At 39.7% G+C, this 15,478-nt stretch overlaps 1 protein-coding gene and 1 long non-coding RNA gene across 6 annotated transcripts in view; both read right to left on the bottom strand.

Annotated features, from left to right (window-relative positions):
• Nucleotides 1-333: 333 nt before the first annotated feature.
• LOC106633459 lies at nucleotides 334-1,104 on the bottom strand. The gene is made up of 2 exons (XR_001336759.2): nucleotides 842-1,104; nucleotides 334-646 (listed from the first exon to the last, which is right to left on the bottom strand). It is a non-coding gene; the product is annotated as a mitoregulin (long non-coding RNA).
• Nucleotides 1,105-3,797: 2,693 nt separating this feature from the next.
• scml4 (Scm polycomb group protein like 4) overlaps nucleotides 3,798-15,478 on the bottom strand; it is a 19,717-nt gene continuing 8,036 nt past the window's right edge. For 2 of the 5 annotated variants that reach the window (XM_005914319.2, XM_005914321.2), the window contains 5 exons: nucleotides 12,926-13,128; nucleotides 9,531-9,660; nucleotides 7,148-7,360; nucleotides 5,913-6,058; nucleotides 3,798-5,545 (listed from right to left, as the gene is read on the bottom strand). In XM_005914319.2, the coding sequence (XP_005914381.1) occupies nucleotides 5,420-5,545; nucleotides 5,913-6,058; nucleotides 7,148-7,360; nucleotides 9,531-9,660; nucleotides 12,926-13,128 (818 nt within the window). In that variant the 3' untranslated portion in view covers nucleotides 3,798-5,419. Of the gene's footprint in view, nucleotides 5,546-5,912; nucleotides 6,059-7,147; nucleotides 7,361-9,530; nucleotides 9,661-12,925; nucleotides 13,129-13,964; nucleotides 14,175-15,478 lie in introns of those variants that run through there. The other 3 variants (XM_005914320.3, XM_014337890.2, XM_042226822.1) reach the window with 3 other exon arrangements.

Here is a 15,478-nt window from a genome sequence, read left to right as displayed (position 1 = left end):
ACACACACAAAAAAATCTATTAGTGTAATCATGGCTCTCAATGGAGCTGTTTAAGGTGACTTTGGCGTTCATCCAGCAGATGGCGCAGTTATTCACATAATAAATTTTTATCGATAGAAACGTCAGTTAAAGTTTACTAGGCTGAAGGCAAGAGTGCTGCGTGTTTTCCTTTCATTGTGAGTTCCTATGCTATAAGGAGAAAATTATAATCCCACTTATTTGTAATAGAGTTTAGGTAACTTTTAAGTTGTAAGAGTGTATTGCCAGCTTCAATAATATATCACCACATTATCTGAAGTCCTGAACATCATTGTGGAATAACGACTTTCAACATAGGAAAAAAAATAATTTATTTGACCTGATTTGACAAATAAAGAGATGGAGACATGTTGGCAGAGAACAGCACTGGGGACAGGGCCACCACTCCCTTTTTGTTAGCAGAACAACAACAAGAACAACAACAAAATGCTGTTGCTTCCATTTTCATGGAACTGGTTTAGAGTGAATTAGAGTCTTAAATTGAAAGGCGTGGCAGACAAATACAGGTAGTGCAGCATACAGGTAGGTCATCTTCAGATTTCCTTCCCTCGGTCACAAACATGGTGTAGGATCCACATCCAGAATCCAAGAGCCTCATACCGCAGACCTTACAGGAAAGACACACTTTTAGACAAACAAACTGTGACAACAGTGACTTGTATTACGTATATAAATTCATCACAGCGATACTGTGCAAATAACAACAAATAATACGCATCACTTTTGTCCACTCGAAGCTTTACTAACCGACATATCCTAAGCTCTGTAACTCAACAGCGTGTCGTCATAAATATGGCATTACCATTCAAGCCAAATCCAGTTTCTTCTGTGTTTCTGATAGCTTTTCCTGGAGTCGTTTTTTCCTCCAGTCCAGAAACCTTCTCCTCATTCTGTTCGCCTGCCACCCCGCCAAGAAGCCGGCAGCGAAAGAAACCACAACGGCGACCTGTAGTGTCCTCTCCGAGACGTCTGCCATGTTCACCTCTGTCTGACAGATGCACACATTTGTGGAAGCATGAAAATCTTAATACAGGAAGTGAACTCCTGCGAGTCTTTTTCTTCTTCTTGTGCTGGGTTTACTAGCAATTAGCTAACTGCTCAAGCGTGCCACCTACTGGGCTGAAGTGTGTAGCAGAAGGTTAGCAGACAAGCTAAAGTTGAGAAAATAGCAACTAAGTACCTAAATACCTAATTAACTAAATAAATAAATTCTTTATTAAGACCATTCTTCTTATAAGTGTTGAATACTGACTAAGTGTTTACTACAGTGTTTCTTTTAATTTCTAGATACGTTTTTCAAAATATCATAGACTCGTGGTTACTTTATTAGGCACACCTGTTTAGCTACTCATTAATATAAATTTCTAATTACCCAATCACAGGATAGCAGCTGAATGGATTTAGGTATGTATGCATGGTCAAAACAACATTGTAAAGTAGAAACTGAGCATCAGAATGGGGAAAAAATGGGATTTAAGTGACTTTGAATGTGCTATTGTTGTTGGTCTGAGTATTTTAGACACCGCTACTCTGTTTGGAAAGAAAAAAATATCCAGTGAGTGGCTGTTCTTTGGGTGAAAATGCCTAGTTGATGCCAGAGGTCAGAGAAGAATGGCCAGACTGCTTCAAGCTGTAACTGTGACTCTAATAACCACTCGTCACAACCAAGGTATGCAACTTTTGTAATGTGGTGGAGTATGACATTTGCATCATGGATCTAGAGCCAACAAATCTTGTCATGCTATCATGTCAACATGGAGCAGAATCTTGAGGCAAATTTTCAGCGCCTTATTGAATCTGTGCAATGAACTGTTAAGGCTGTTCCGAAGCTAAAAGCAATAGCAAGATTTACCTAATAAAGTGGCATGTGAATGTAGCAGTCACTTCCTGTGTCGCTGAGGTTTGTGAATTTTTCCCTTTGTGATGCTTTTAGCCTCTGCTATAATTGATTAATCTTTTCTTTTTATAATTGAATCTGTAAATGACCTGTTTGGTTTTCAGTTTTTATCATGTGTTTCTATATCAACAATCAAATCACAGCTTAAATGAACACTTATTAGTAATATAGTAATAATAGTAATATTAGTTATTGAAAGTGCAAAGAAAAAATCTAAAAATTGGAAAGCAATTTGTGGTTGCTTGTTGTAGCTTGTTTTCACAGCGAAAGGTTTTACTAAATACTGATAAGCAGTAACGCGTTACTGCCCATCTCTGTAATCCAATTACTTTTTTCAAGTAACAAGTAAAGTAAGGGATTACTATTGCAAAAACGGTAATTAGATTACCGTTACTTTCCCGTAGGAAAGCTGCGTTACTGCGTTACTAAAGCTGTGAGTTTTTTGTGAGGATGTCTCATGACAGTGACAAGTGCGACGTTGGTGACAACAGCTGTGTGCAGATCAACAATGGATAATATATCAGTGCGGGAGAGAGTATGAGCGTGCAGCGTTTAAAGCGTGGAAGTACTGACCTTACTTTGAGTTTGATTCCATAAAAAGTGCAAGAAACAAAAACTCGCGGATTCTTCAACTGACGCTGCGGCACACCTGCACCAGGGAAACCTCCGCCTACCCACTCCTGCTTTACAGGTGAAAATAGAGCAACAGGACCGCTAGTCTTTGACTTTATTTATTTTCTGCTGTGTTTTACTTGCATCTATTTGAAAGAGTGAGTGTAAACACAAAAAATATTTATTTTATGTGCTGGAATGTGCAGAAAATAGGTTTAAATATTAAACAAATTTCTTCCAGTCAGAGAATGTTGCATATAATTAAATTTTTGCTTGATGCATAAAGTTAAAAGATTAAAACTAATAAAACAAGTTTTAAAAAGAGACTTTTCCATTTGATTACATTTTGTATGATGGATTATGCAGAAAAAGTAGAATTGGGCTGAAAGATCTATCGCTTTATCACCTATTCAGGTTGTAAATCGTGTTTTTAAAAAGTAACTAAGCAATTAATTACTTTTGAAAATAAATAATCAGTAAAGTAACGGGATTACTTTTTGGGGGAAGTAATTAGCTACTGATTACTTTTTTCAAGTAACTTGACCAACACGGCTGATAAGCAATCTGATATTCTAACTGCTCTATGATACTGTGGGATAAAACCTGCAGCACCAGTGCATTCTAGCCTTTGCACCATATGTGAACATGATCATTTGATTTGCAAAGTGCAGTTCTGTCTACTTTGCAATATGTATTATTGCAAAGTGGAAGTATTTAGGAACCACAGCAAGTCAGCCAGACCACGTGGCAGACCACATAAAGTTACAGAGCTGGGTCACCGGGTGCTGAGGTGTGTAAAAGTCATCCACGCTCTGCTGATTCAATAAAAGCAGTTTCAAACCAACTGTGGCATTACTATCAACACAAAACTGTGCACCAAGAACCTCATGACATGGGTTTCCATGGCTGAGTAGCTTCTCTGGATGTATTATAGGTGCCTCACTTCACAGTAGTTCATCCCGTAAATGTACTTTTTGCAAACCTTTGTACATTTATATTTACAATTGGTTTTCCAAAAAGAGAAGAAATTCAATTAAATAAATTCAATTGATAGTATTATTTCTGTCATTGGTAATTTTCTATACATGCTGATATCCCAGAAATATCATATTCTCAGTTCCTTGGCTATGATACATCCTGCTTTGTCTGTTTTACCATACAGCTCCTATTTCAGATAAATAAACACAGTTTTATCTTTCATCCTTTATGTTAACTAACAGCACAAAATCCAGTTAAATAAGAGACAGGATTAAAATAAAGCCAGGTTTATTTAAGTATCAAACAGTAAAGAACATCAAAATTCAATTAACATAGGTCACTAACTCAAAAATTGACAACATCCAGAGATTCTTAAATTTGTTGAAATAGCTCATGTGCTAAATGTTTGTGTTCATTTCTTGCATGTCTTTAAAATCAAGTTTGATAAAGTGAAACTGTTTTTTTTTAATCATAAAAGATACTAATCAGTCTGTGTTGTACAAACAAAGCATTTAAGCATTGAAAAAAAACAAAATTAAAGTAAGTAACAAGTACTATACACATTAAAAAAGGCATTGTTTAACCAAGTTTGACAAATACTGTGTATGACTACCTTTTGTACAATGTCACACAAGAAAACTGAATTTGGTGGCTGCATAGCCCTGATTCTGACATGGCAATGTTTAAAAGAAACCAAAAAAAAAACCCAAATGTTAATGCTCGAGACATTTTACATACAGCAGTTTCCCTTTTTAACAGTTAAGGGATGAAATCCTGCTCCATTCTAAATGACTGAAGAGGTAACGTATGAGAAGAATGTAACCTGAAGGAAGTCACAGAGGTGAAGTTTGCGAGTAGATATGTTGTAAAATGTAGTGATTGTAGTGGTAGTATCTGTTTCGGTGAGCACCCAGTTGTACGAGGTTTATTAAATTCGCTTTGTCTCATGCTACATTGCAACCTCAGTGGAAAAAAGAAGTCATATTTCCTTCCTGTCATTATGAGCACTGTGTGATTACAGACATCTACGACTGGTAAAAAATCTTGGTCGCTTCACTCGAGCTCCGGTGTGGTTTGTGGTCAGAATCTTCACGTTAACAAATCACTTCTTTCTTTATTTCTTTATTTTTTAAAACTTTTTCCAAATATGAGCTCTATCACTCCTTTCTCATGAAGTTTTACACATTCCAGTATTATAAATGTACACTTTGCATTGTCAAGTCTTTGGCACATAAACCATTTGCTTGGCCAACAAGTGTGCACTTAAAGTTCAGAGATGTTTGAGAACTGTGCTCTCAAAATGGCTCAGTAACAGCGCTGTTTTGTTCTAGATTATCTTGCAACAGACTTCCAAATCAACTTAATGAACAGTTTGAGTTATTAATTACAAGTCATGTCACCAACTTTAACCTGGATAAACGTGACCAAGTGAGGATAAAATGGACTATCTTAAAAGTCCAGCAGCAAGACTTTGTAAAGTTTAAATGTGTTACTGAGGTAAAGCACCCTAGAAGTTTATAATGATATAATACAGTATCCAGTGATTATGATCTGCACAAATTAACAATGCCCAAGCTCAAAAATTATTATTACAGGTCGTACTTCAATATACCGTAGCTGCCATCTGTTTGGCGACAAACTATTTACAATCTATAGCAGTTCAGGTACAAAGTAAAGAGAGACAAAAGTAAAATAACTGTTTGAGCTCTTAAATGTCCTAACATGTACAGTCACAGTGTCCAATCTGTGGACAAAGAGTGGTGTAAATGTAGTAAAAGCCAGCATATATTTGGATCAGACGTTCGTGATGTATTGCTGATGACTTAGAAAGGTTTCGGGAATCGGCACCGACTCGTTGCTCTTAAAAATTAACGAGGCGATCGAGGACTCGGCTCACAACCGGCTCTGCTTGAGCCTGTCGATGTGGTAGCAGAGTTTGAGCGCTGGTCCCAGCTTCAATCCCAGGTACTTCATCATCATCTCGCTTTTCAGAAGAAGTAGGGCGTCCCCATCTATTTCCTGGAATATAGCAAGATATAGTTGTAAAGCAACAGAAAAAAAGGGTTACTTTAAATATTCCACTCAAGTGCTGGGTGAGAAATGGAGGCAGCACAGTGACTTATTTAAAAGGCTCGGGGACAAACCTTCGTGCGCTTTAAAAATTCTTTAATAATATTCATGCAGTTTCCATTTCAGCTCATTTACATTCAGGACCACAGGGCACTGGGTGACAGATAATTTGAGCTACAGCTGTCATATAAGAGATTTTTAAATAGAAAGCATACCCTGCTTCTTGTAAGCTGTGCCCCAGTACATGTTGGGAAATGAGCTCAGTTCCAGTACATTTAGTATTTAAGTTACACGGCATTAGGCGGGTCGGACTTACATGCTTCCTGAATGCTTCCGCATGGGGTCCCAGAGCTTGGGGATCAGCATCTTTAATGAACCAAACCACATCCTCCACACCCCAGCTGGAAGGGTCCTTACCAACAGGACGCTTGCACTCTCCAGCTTCTGACATCGGGCTGTAGGCTAGATAGCAAAAGAGGACAGGCAGGGTGAATTTTTATTCTAAAAAACAAAAACAAAATTGATGATCTCATAATGTTGCCTGAAAAGAACTTAGAACACAGTCTATAGACTCTGAAGTGATGCGAAAGAGGCTTTACTGCTCATCTGGGTTTTTGGGGGTTTTTTGGCTTCTGTAAACACTTAAGAGATAACGTCTCAATCGCTAGTTTTGAGTTTTATTAATAGCGCAGCAGTCTTTTATTTTGAAATTTCACCCAGTTAGATTTACATAGATGATGAAGGAGGGTGTAATTTAGCTTGTGAGTAAAAAGTTACTGAGCAGAATACTTGGTTTCTCAGCCAATCAACCCCTCTCTTTCCTTACTTCCTGTTTCGAATAACGTAGATGGCGTCGGCCAAAATTCTCAACTCATCGTTTCAAAATAAGTCGGCAAAACAATGCTTGTGATAATGACGATTTGGAAAATGCTAGAAGTAGCTGGCCTAGCTCTGTCTGAAGGAAATATTACAGAGACACTGTCACCTCCTAGGCTAACCAATTAGGGAAAACAACAATTAAAAATTGTATATTACAATTTTACAAAGTGTTACCTTTGACTCACACTGAATTTAGGCAGTATTAGCATGTGTACTACTTATGCCAAGCTTCTTCTCATGGGTCTTCCAGAGATTGCTGATCGCAGCATATTTCGGTAGAGGTCTCAGGTTAATCTTTTTGCATTGCACAGAATTCAATTATATTGAAGCTAAAAAACTCCAGGGTTTCTCACACTAAAGCTACAGCACACCTGACTGTGTGACTTTACTTGGGCAGATCTATGATGGAAACCCATCCCAAACCACTTACACCACAAATGACATTATTATGCTGTAAACTAGCACAACTATAGATGTAGGCAGATGTTAAAGAAATGCGTATGAAAATAAATGCAAACATCTCTTGAATGATGAGTGATCTGGGCCTTCATTGGTCTAAATAATTTCATCTCTAAAGATATGGATAACATAATTACAATGCAAGTATAAACCAACACTAATGGCACAGGTGATGTGCATGGAAGTGCACCTGGCAATAATTTATAGCCTCACCATTTCTGTTTCCTTCCTGGTGACTTCCTGGGCTTGACGCTTGTCTGCAAATGCTTGCTGTAGCAGAGCAACTGCTGCCACGGTAACCGTAGGACTGCTTCATCTGATACTGTGACGTCGTGACGCTGAATGCAGAGTCACTGGGATCTATAGCATAGCGCCTCGAGTCCACCGGTGGGTCACATAAAAAATCATCAGCCAATGGCGTCTCCGCTGGGGAGGGAAGTACAGGAAGTGGCATTGTTAAAGCCAAACCCAACAAAAAAAAAAGTTTCTTTTTTTAACATGACCATTGCAATTATACTGTGAGATATCCCATCATGGTTATCAGAGGATGTACCCTAACAACCCTGAATGAAACGACTTTCATGGATTATCATGAAAGCTTGATATGCCTGAGTTGCACTGAGGCAATGGCAAAAAAACAAGGTTAAATTAAAAAGCTAATGACATTTCCTGTTGGCCTTAGCTTTAGACTGTGTTAGGCGCTAGTTGATATTAACAAGCAAAAAGATGCTGAACATAGTACAAGCTATTATAGCTTAAAAATCATTGCATAAAGCTCAATGTATAGCCTCAAAACACTGCAAGTGTGGCTGTATTGTTCAAACTGGGTGATAGATACAAAAAGTTGAAGGACTGTGATGACCATATGAAATTTATAATGAGTCAAGAAAAAAAGATTCTTAATATCTTACTATATTTTCAGACCAGTATAAAGCCTTTGGGTGTATATAGTATATTAGACAGCTTCCTTTCACCAGACTAGAATAAGATAGAAAGAACCGTATAATAAATACAAAGCTAATCTTTAGGTAAGCTGCATTAAAGCCCCTGCGGTCTGTAACTGTATGGATCTGAAATGGATGAAAGATAGTCAGTAATTCCTCAGAGTCTGCTCCCTTTGTGCCAGCTTTTCAGCTTGTCAATAATGTAAATGCTTGCTAGTTAAGTCAGAACCAGGCAGATACAGATTTTCCTAATGACAGATTTATAACATCGAAATATGCTACTAAGATGATTTTGCATTACTTCTGCATTATGCTCATGCAAAGGTTAAATGTACTGCTATTGTGTTCTGAAAAATCAATTATGATTAAGATCTGGGCATGCAAATTTGAAGGATTACACACCCCCACATGCACACAATAAGGCACACGTGCCCTACAGAATGTATTTTGATACTTTTCAAATATAAGCAGTTAGATATATAAGCAGTATTTTGCTGCATATCTACGAGTTCATTGCAACAGCTAAAAAGTCGTCTTTGATCTTTACATCATAACGTATTACTGCGGCACATACTAAATATATGTGTGTGTTAAAAATAAGATTTAGAAGATTAGTCACTCAAAAGGAAATGTATACTTCCAATATACATAGATGCTCCTGAAATGCTTTTTTTCCACTGGAGGAAAAAAAATATCAATATCTGTCTGGGTGGCACCACGGGGATCGTGCTGATTTTTTGTCTGCATGCATATGCGCATGTGCACTTCATCTCTGTGTCTACAGTCTGACATCAAACACTTTTCATGATTTGCATGAACAAAGAGCAAACGGCTGGTCCTTGACGCATGAGATTTCCCCCCTCTAACCTTAAATACACTAAAGGCAGCCTTTAAATATTTGCTTATTCAAAGCAAGGCTAATCTTTAGGGTGGGAAAGCTGTTTTTAAAATGAAAGAAAGCATGGTTGTATGACTTTTGTTTCCTATTTAAAAGAATATTTAAGATTCATACTTCTAAAAATCTTATTTTCTAAGCAACTAAGGAAAAGAGGCTGGGAAGATTGGAAGGGAAAACAAAATATGTAACTGGGTTATGTGTGAAGGTGTGAGCCCTTTATCCTAAATAAATCCACATATACTTGTGGTTTAAATTAGATAAATAAATTAGGGAAAACCAGTCACTAGTATATTTAGAGAACAAAAATGAAACATCACACTGGAAAAAAAATAGACAGAAGCATTTTATCTTGCCCCTCAATTAAAGTCAAAGGCAGAGTAGTAAAGGATGGGGGGTTGTGGGGGTGGGAGATAATACAAGAAGTAGACAAAACAAAAAAGAAGAAGGTGGAGGCCACAAAGTCACACCATCACTTCAACCAGTGAATGCACAATGAGAATCACATTTTGAAAAACCACCATTGGTTAGCTTTCCCTCAATCGTTCTTCCTATTATTCTGGGCCATAGTTCACATCTGTTTGCATGCATATGTGTGAATGAATGTGAGACCGTATGGTTGATTATGTGTATGTTGGAATATGTATGTTTATCTTTAATGAATGGCTTATTTCTCCACTATTGTTATTATTAATGGCCAAGCTTCTTTATGGAAAAACTGATCATTATAACTGTGCGTGTCTTTGTGTCTTTTTACCTGTCAGGACCTGTGGTGTGGCAGAATGGGGGACGATGGCAGCGTCCTGTGGGATGGAGCCCATCTCTGGCTCTGGTGTGCTGCTGGGAGGAGAATTGGCTAGAGGGGACATCACCATCCGGGGCTTCAGCTACAGGGGAACATACACATGCAGTCGCTAATTAGAGGTTCTGCATGTTGAAAACTGACATGGGTGAAAGAAAATCCTTAGCTATAGCTGTAGAGTTCCTATAATGCAGCACATACTATAAAGTCTGGTTAATGGGCTAGGCTAAAGCCCATTACTGTAGATTTACAGCTGAGGACAAAAGCATCTTGTTGTGAGCTTTGTTTAAAAGCAGGCAGGCAACCACAACAGATAAACTCACCAAACACTTTATTAAATACAGTCTCGGTTAAGCCCTTTTTTGCCTTCAGAGCTGCCTTAATTCCTTGTTGCATGGATTCAGCAATGTTGGAAACATTCCTCTGAGACTTGTGTCCATACTGACATGAGAGCATCAGACAGTTGCTGCAGACTTGTCAGCTGCACATCTATGACGTGGATCTCCTGCTCCACCACATTACAGTACAGTGAACTCACTGTCATGTTCATGAAACCAGTTAGAGGTTATCTGAGCTTTGTGACATGGTGCCCAGAGCAGCCAGCAGGTCATAAAGGGATAGGGATGGTCACCAACAACAATCAGGTAGGCTGTGTTGATATTAAGGGGCCAAAGGTTTGCAAAGAAAATATCCACTATACCAGGGGTGGGCAACTCCAGGCCTCGAGAGCCGGTGTCCCTGCAGGTTTTAGATGTGTCCTTGAACCAATACAGCTGAGTTAAATGGCTAAATTAGCTCCTCAACGTTTCCTGAAGTTCTCCAGAGGCCTGGTAACAAACTAATCATGTGATTCAGGTGTGTTAACCCAAGGTGAGATCTAAAACCTGCAGGACACCGGCCCTCGAGGCCTGGAATTGCCCACCCCTGCACTATACCATTCCATCACCAAAAACAAGCTGAAATGCTGATACAAGATAGCATGGATCCATGCTTTTATGTTGTTTACACCAAATTTTGGTGCAAACATTCACACTGGCGTAACCATTTCTACATGGCTAAAAGCACGGAGCTAGTGTTGAGCGATTGGTTGATTGAATATTTCCTTAACAAACAACTGAATTATACCTGCTAAAATGGCTGGTGAGTGTAGAAAAATCATAACTTACAATACCGAGATACATTTACCAGCTTTAACTTTTTTCATACAAAATGTCATCACTTCTGCCCCAAGTGGAGGAGCTTAAGTATCTCGGGGTCTTGTTCACGAGTGATGGGAGAAGGGAGCGGGAGATCGACAGACGGATTGGTGCAGCGGCCGCAGTGATGCGGACGCTGTCGTGGTGAAGAGAGAGCAGGTGAAGAGAGAGCAGAGTGTAAAAGCGAAGCTCTCAATTTACCGGTCGATCTACGCCCCTACCCTCACCTATGGTCACGAACTGTGGGTACTGACCGAAAGAATGAGACTACGAATACCCTTCCTCCGAAGGGTGGCTGGGCTCTCTCTTAGAGATGGGGTGAGAAGTTCGGCCATCCGGGAGGGGCTCAGAGTAGAGCCGCTGCTCCTCCACATCGAAAGAAGCCATTTGAGGTAGTTCGGGCATCTGATAAGGATGCCCCCTGGGCGCGGTTTTCCAGGCATGTCCCACCGGGAGGAGGCCCCAGGGCAGACCCAGGACACACTGGAGAGATTATATCTCTCGGCTGGCCTGGGAACACCTTGTTGTTTCCCCGGATAAGCTGGAGGAGGTGGCTGGGGAGAGGGAGGTCTGGGCTTCTCTGCTTGGGCTGCTGCCCCCGCGACCCGGCCCCAGATAAGCGGAAGAAAATGGATAGATGGATGGATGGATGTCATCACTTCATCATTTTATCCTTTTTGAAATTCTATGAAAACTCTCAATTTATGCCCAAAAACGTGTTTTGTGAGCTCACAGTCAATTTGGCAAATTTATTACTGATGGTTATGCGTGTTGAATGTTTATGCCAAAGTTTAAGAAGTTCCCTTAAGATGTTCCTTAGACACCTCATTCATGAGCATGGGATACGGTATTCCATTCATTCACGTACTATATAGTACTGAGCCACCCATAATTTCTTAATAGTTTGCTAGGAACATGGAAACTATAGGTGCAACGATTTATTTAAAACTTTGGAAATACAAATGGAAATAGTATATAAAGGAAAATATTGATTCTCTACTATTCTGATAAGCTTATAATCCCACCTTTATTCTTCAACACAGCCTTCAACTCTCATATGCAAGCTTTCTTTTCATTTCTTTAAGAAGTCTTCAGGAATAGTTCTCCCGGCTTCCTGAAAGACATTCAAAGCTCTTCTTTGGATGTTGGCTGCTTGTTGATGCGTTCCCAGCCAAGATGATCCCACTCTGCTTCAAAGATTTTGAGGTCCAGGCTCTGGGGAGGCCAATCCATGACTCATGGTGTTCTGTTGATTGTTTATCTATCCAGGTATGCTTTTACTACATTTGCAGAACGTTTGAGATCATTGTCTTTCAAGACATCTGGATCAATGTCTACATAAGACCTGTTACCACTGGCTGCCAGTCAGCATACCTCAGCCTTTTCTACCTGTTTCCTTTCCTTAAGGATAACTTCATGACAGCCATCCTTCCACAACAGATGGTGCAGCTGAAGTGCCAGATGCATCTCTCAGGTCCAGTGTCATTGGCTGGAATTTTTCGTATTTCTTAAAGACATCACTTTCAATGCTGTTCATCAGCTGCAGATAGTTTTTTAGGCCTACCACTGCTTCTTATGTCATCCACTTGTCCAGTTTTCACAGTTTTTTAAGGATTAACTGCACACCACGATGACATGTGCCAAGTTTTCAGCTGATAGCAAGGAATGAGGGCTGCCTTAAGACTACCCAGCGCTGTAGGTGATGAAAATAGTGGGCCATCATGAATACAGACATTCGAGCAAAATAAAGAATGAAAGCTAGGTTAAGTATATGTTTCACAATGAAGAAAATGCCTTAGTCATTCAAAGGAATGAAAACACAACATGACAACATGAAAACTATGTGAAAATTCAACTGTGTTTGCTCACAGGAAGACTCAACGGAGTGCACTCTGTGTAAAAAGAAAAATGCATTAAAAGCATTTTCAGTTGTTGATCACATATGTGAGGGAAGTGGTTTGTATGTATAACCACCAAGGGTTCAGGGAAATACGTATAGATTAGCAGCCTCAAAACACAGATGACCTATACTCAGTACTGTATATGATCGTATGCTGTACCAACAAAGACTCCTGCACTGCTGTGTAGACACGGTTTCCCTCTTCTATGAAAGGAATGCCCATCTACATGATTAAACTAAAAAATTAAACTGACCTTAAAGCCAGGCTTCCTGCCTCTTTTCTTCGGGACCTTAAGAGGTGACAGAGTTTCAACATAGTGGCTCTGGAACTCCAGCTTTCGGATAGGAGGGCGTCCTCGCTTCCTGCCAGGCACCTTACCTTGGGGCCCCGGTATGAACTGGGGGTCGAGAGCGGAAGCCTGCATCTCCGAGCCGGCGGACAAGGAACTCATCAGACCTGAGAGACAGCGGGAGAGATTATCAAACTCAAAGTGGCAGCTTTTAAAAAAGCGTGCAACACTGCTCAGCTGCAAATCACAGTGGAAACTCAGAGGCTCACTCACACACACTCACCGCCCCCCTCCTTCGAAACACACCAAAAATATAGGAAGTAGTAGAAACAAAGCCACATAAAGCTTTGTACTTTACTCCACCCCTCCCCCCCAACCCTCCAGCTGCAAAGATTGCAATAAATATCATTACTGCACTACAAGAGAGAGGGAGAGAGAGAGAGACAAAGCCCCGCAAGCAGGCAGACACACAAACATAGGAAATGAAACCCACAACACCCACACACACTATCAAACAATCAATGAAGTGCGCTGTCACACAGACACACACACATTTACACACGCACAGGTAGAACTTTCAAGTGTTTGATTGAGTGCCATTAATCCACACTGCCTCTCTCAATCTATCTCAATCAATCAATCCATATTATTTTGTTTGGGTTTTTTTTTAATTATACAAAAGAATCAGCTGACTTTGCCTTTGAACATGAAGCTCTGTGCTTTACTTCTCAGAGCTCTCCTGCCAATTTACCCGGTCAGCGGCACATTACTCTTTCATTTCTGTAAAGGGCTAAACAACGCCTTGATGCAACTTGACTCCAGTGCAGACAGACAGCAGTCTGCAAAGTATTTGCCACTGCAGAGGGAGAGAGAGAGAGAGAGAGAGAAACAGGAACAGAGGCAGACAGACCACGTGAATAGGTACGATGCCTTTCATCCTCTCTCTCTCTCTCTTTTCCTCAAATAGAAAAAGCTTCAAAATGACCTGCTGAGCGTTACTTACCATGCACACAGCTGTCTGTGCTAATTGCCGTCTCTGTGATGCCTCACCTCAGCAGCAGATTTATGGATGTCCCCCCCCCTTCTCCTCTGACAGATCTCGCTTGCTCCAGCAGTCTGCCGCTGCTGTCCTCCGCTGCCACACACTGACTGTCAAGACACCGGCAACTCCGCGTGCCTCTCTCTCTCTCTTCCTCAATCTCCGACACAACCCCCTCCTCTTTCTCTTCTACCCTAACCCCCTTCCTGTGTGTCCCCTTTCAGTCGCCATAGCAACACGCCTCTAACATCCCGTGGCAGCCGGCAGACGTGCTGAGCTCAAAGCACTGTGTGTGTGTGTGTGTGTGTGTGTGTGTGTGTGTGTGTGTGTGTGTGTGTGTGTGTTGTTTGTGTGTGTGTGTGTGTGTGTGTGTGTGTGTGTGGCAGTGTGGGACAGTAATGTAAATTACAGTTGCTGCATCTTCGGGGTTCTTCTGTGCTTGCCTGCATAATAACCCTTATACACAGCAAGCAAAAAAACAACCAATAGTGAGGTACAAAGGCACTAAAAATGGGGCATAAAATTAAAGAAAAAATGGATGCAGGAGGCGTTAGGAGGGGTGGAGAAAGAGGTTTCTAGAGGAGAGACAGACAAACGGAAATTCCAATGTGCAGGGCTCTTTAACTGAAGGCCTAACACTAAAAAAGAATTTTGTTCTGTAAGGTAGTCAAATATTATACGTATTTAAAAATCGGTGTCTAGATATGGAGCTGTTGGGAGAAAATAGCTTATCAAAAAGCTCAGTCCTATATAGTGGCCATGAGTTACAACACAAGTTAAGAGTATTAAGCAGCATGAGCGGGTGGGATCTCGTTGTTTTTTTTTTTTTTTTTTTTTTTTTTTTTTTTTTTTTAACTTTTTTTTTTTTGCTTTTTTTTTTTTTTTTTTTTTTCATGCTGTCCCTTTTTTCTGGGTTTTTTATTTCTTTTTGTTTCAGGTTCGATCTTTCTTGTTTTTTTTTTTTTGGGAGAAGAATATTCTCCTTTTGTTTCCTCTTTTCCTCCATATGCTAATCATGGCACTAGGAAGGGATTATTGTTTATTTTTCACTATAAAGAGGTATCCCAGAACCAAGAAATCTGGAAAATTTTATATTTATGTATTTTATTTTTATAAATACAATATTAGTGGTTATCGTTTGTTTTTTTTTTTTTTTATTTTTTTTTTATTTTTTTTTTTTTTTTTTTACCTTTTTTGGTTTTTTTTTTTTTTTTTTGGAGCATTTCAAAGAATTGTTGTACTGTTGAATACCATGATAATGTTCTTTATTGCCATTTTTTTTTTTTTTTGTTATCTTGTATTGCTTGGGCTTTAAGTTTTGTTAAATGATGGTTTATCTATTACTATTGTTATTCTTTAAGTAAAAGAAATAAAATGAGCTATTTTATCCCACTGTAAAGCGATCAAAAAACGAGAAACGGTATTCCTAGCAGATGAAGGACGCGCAGGCCATCAAAAAACAACACAGATCGAAGCAG

The sequence above is a fragment of the Haplochromis burtoni genome, unplaced genomic scaffold (genome assembly GCF_018398535.1).
Source record: "Haplochromis burtoni strain Fernald_Lab_line unplaced genomic scaffold, NCSU_Asbu1 Contig_8, whole genome shotgun sequence".
NCBI lineage: Eukaryota > Metazoa > Chordata > Actinopteri > Cichliformes > Cichlidae > Haplochromis > Haplochromis burtoni.
The sequence above is the reverse complement of the archived record's forward strand: the minus strand, read 5'-3'. Positions and strand labels throughout refer to the sequence as shown.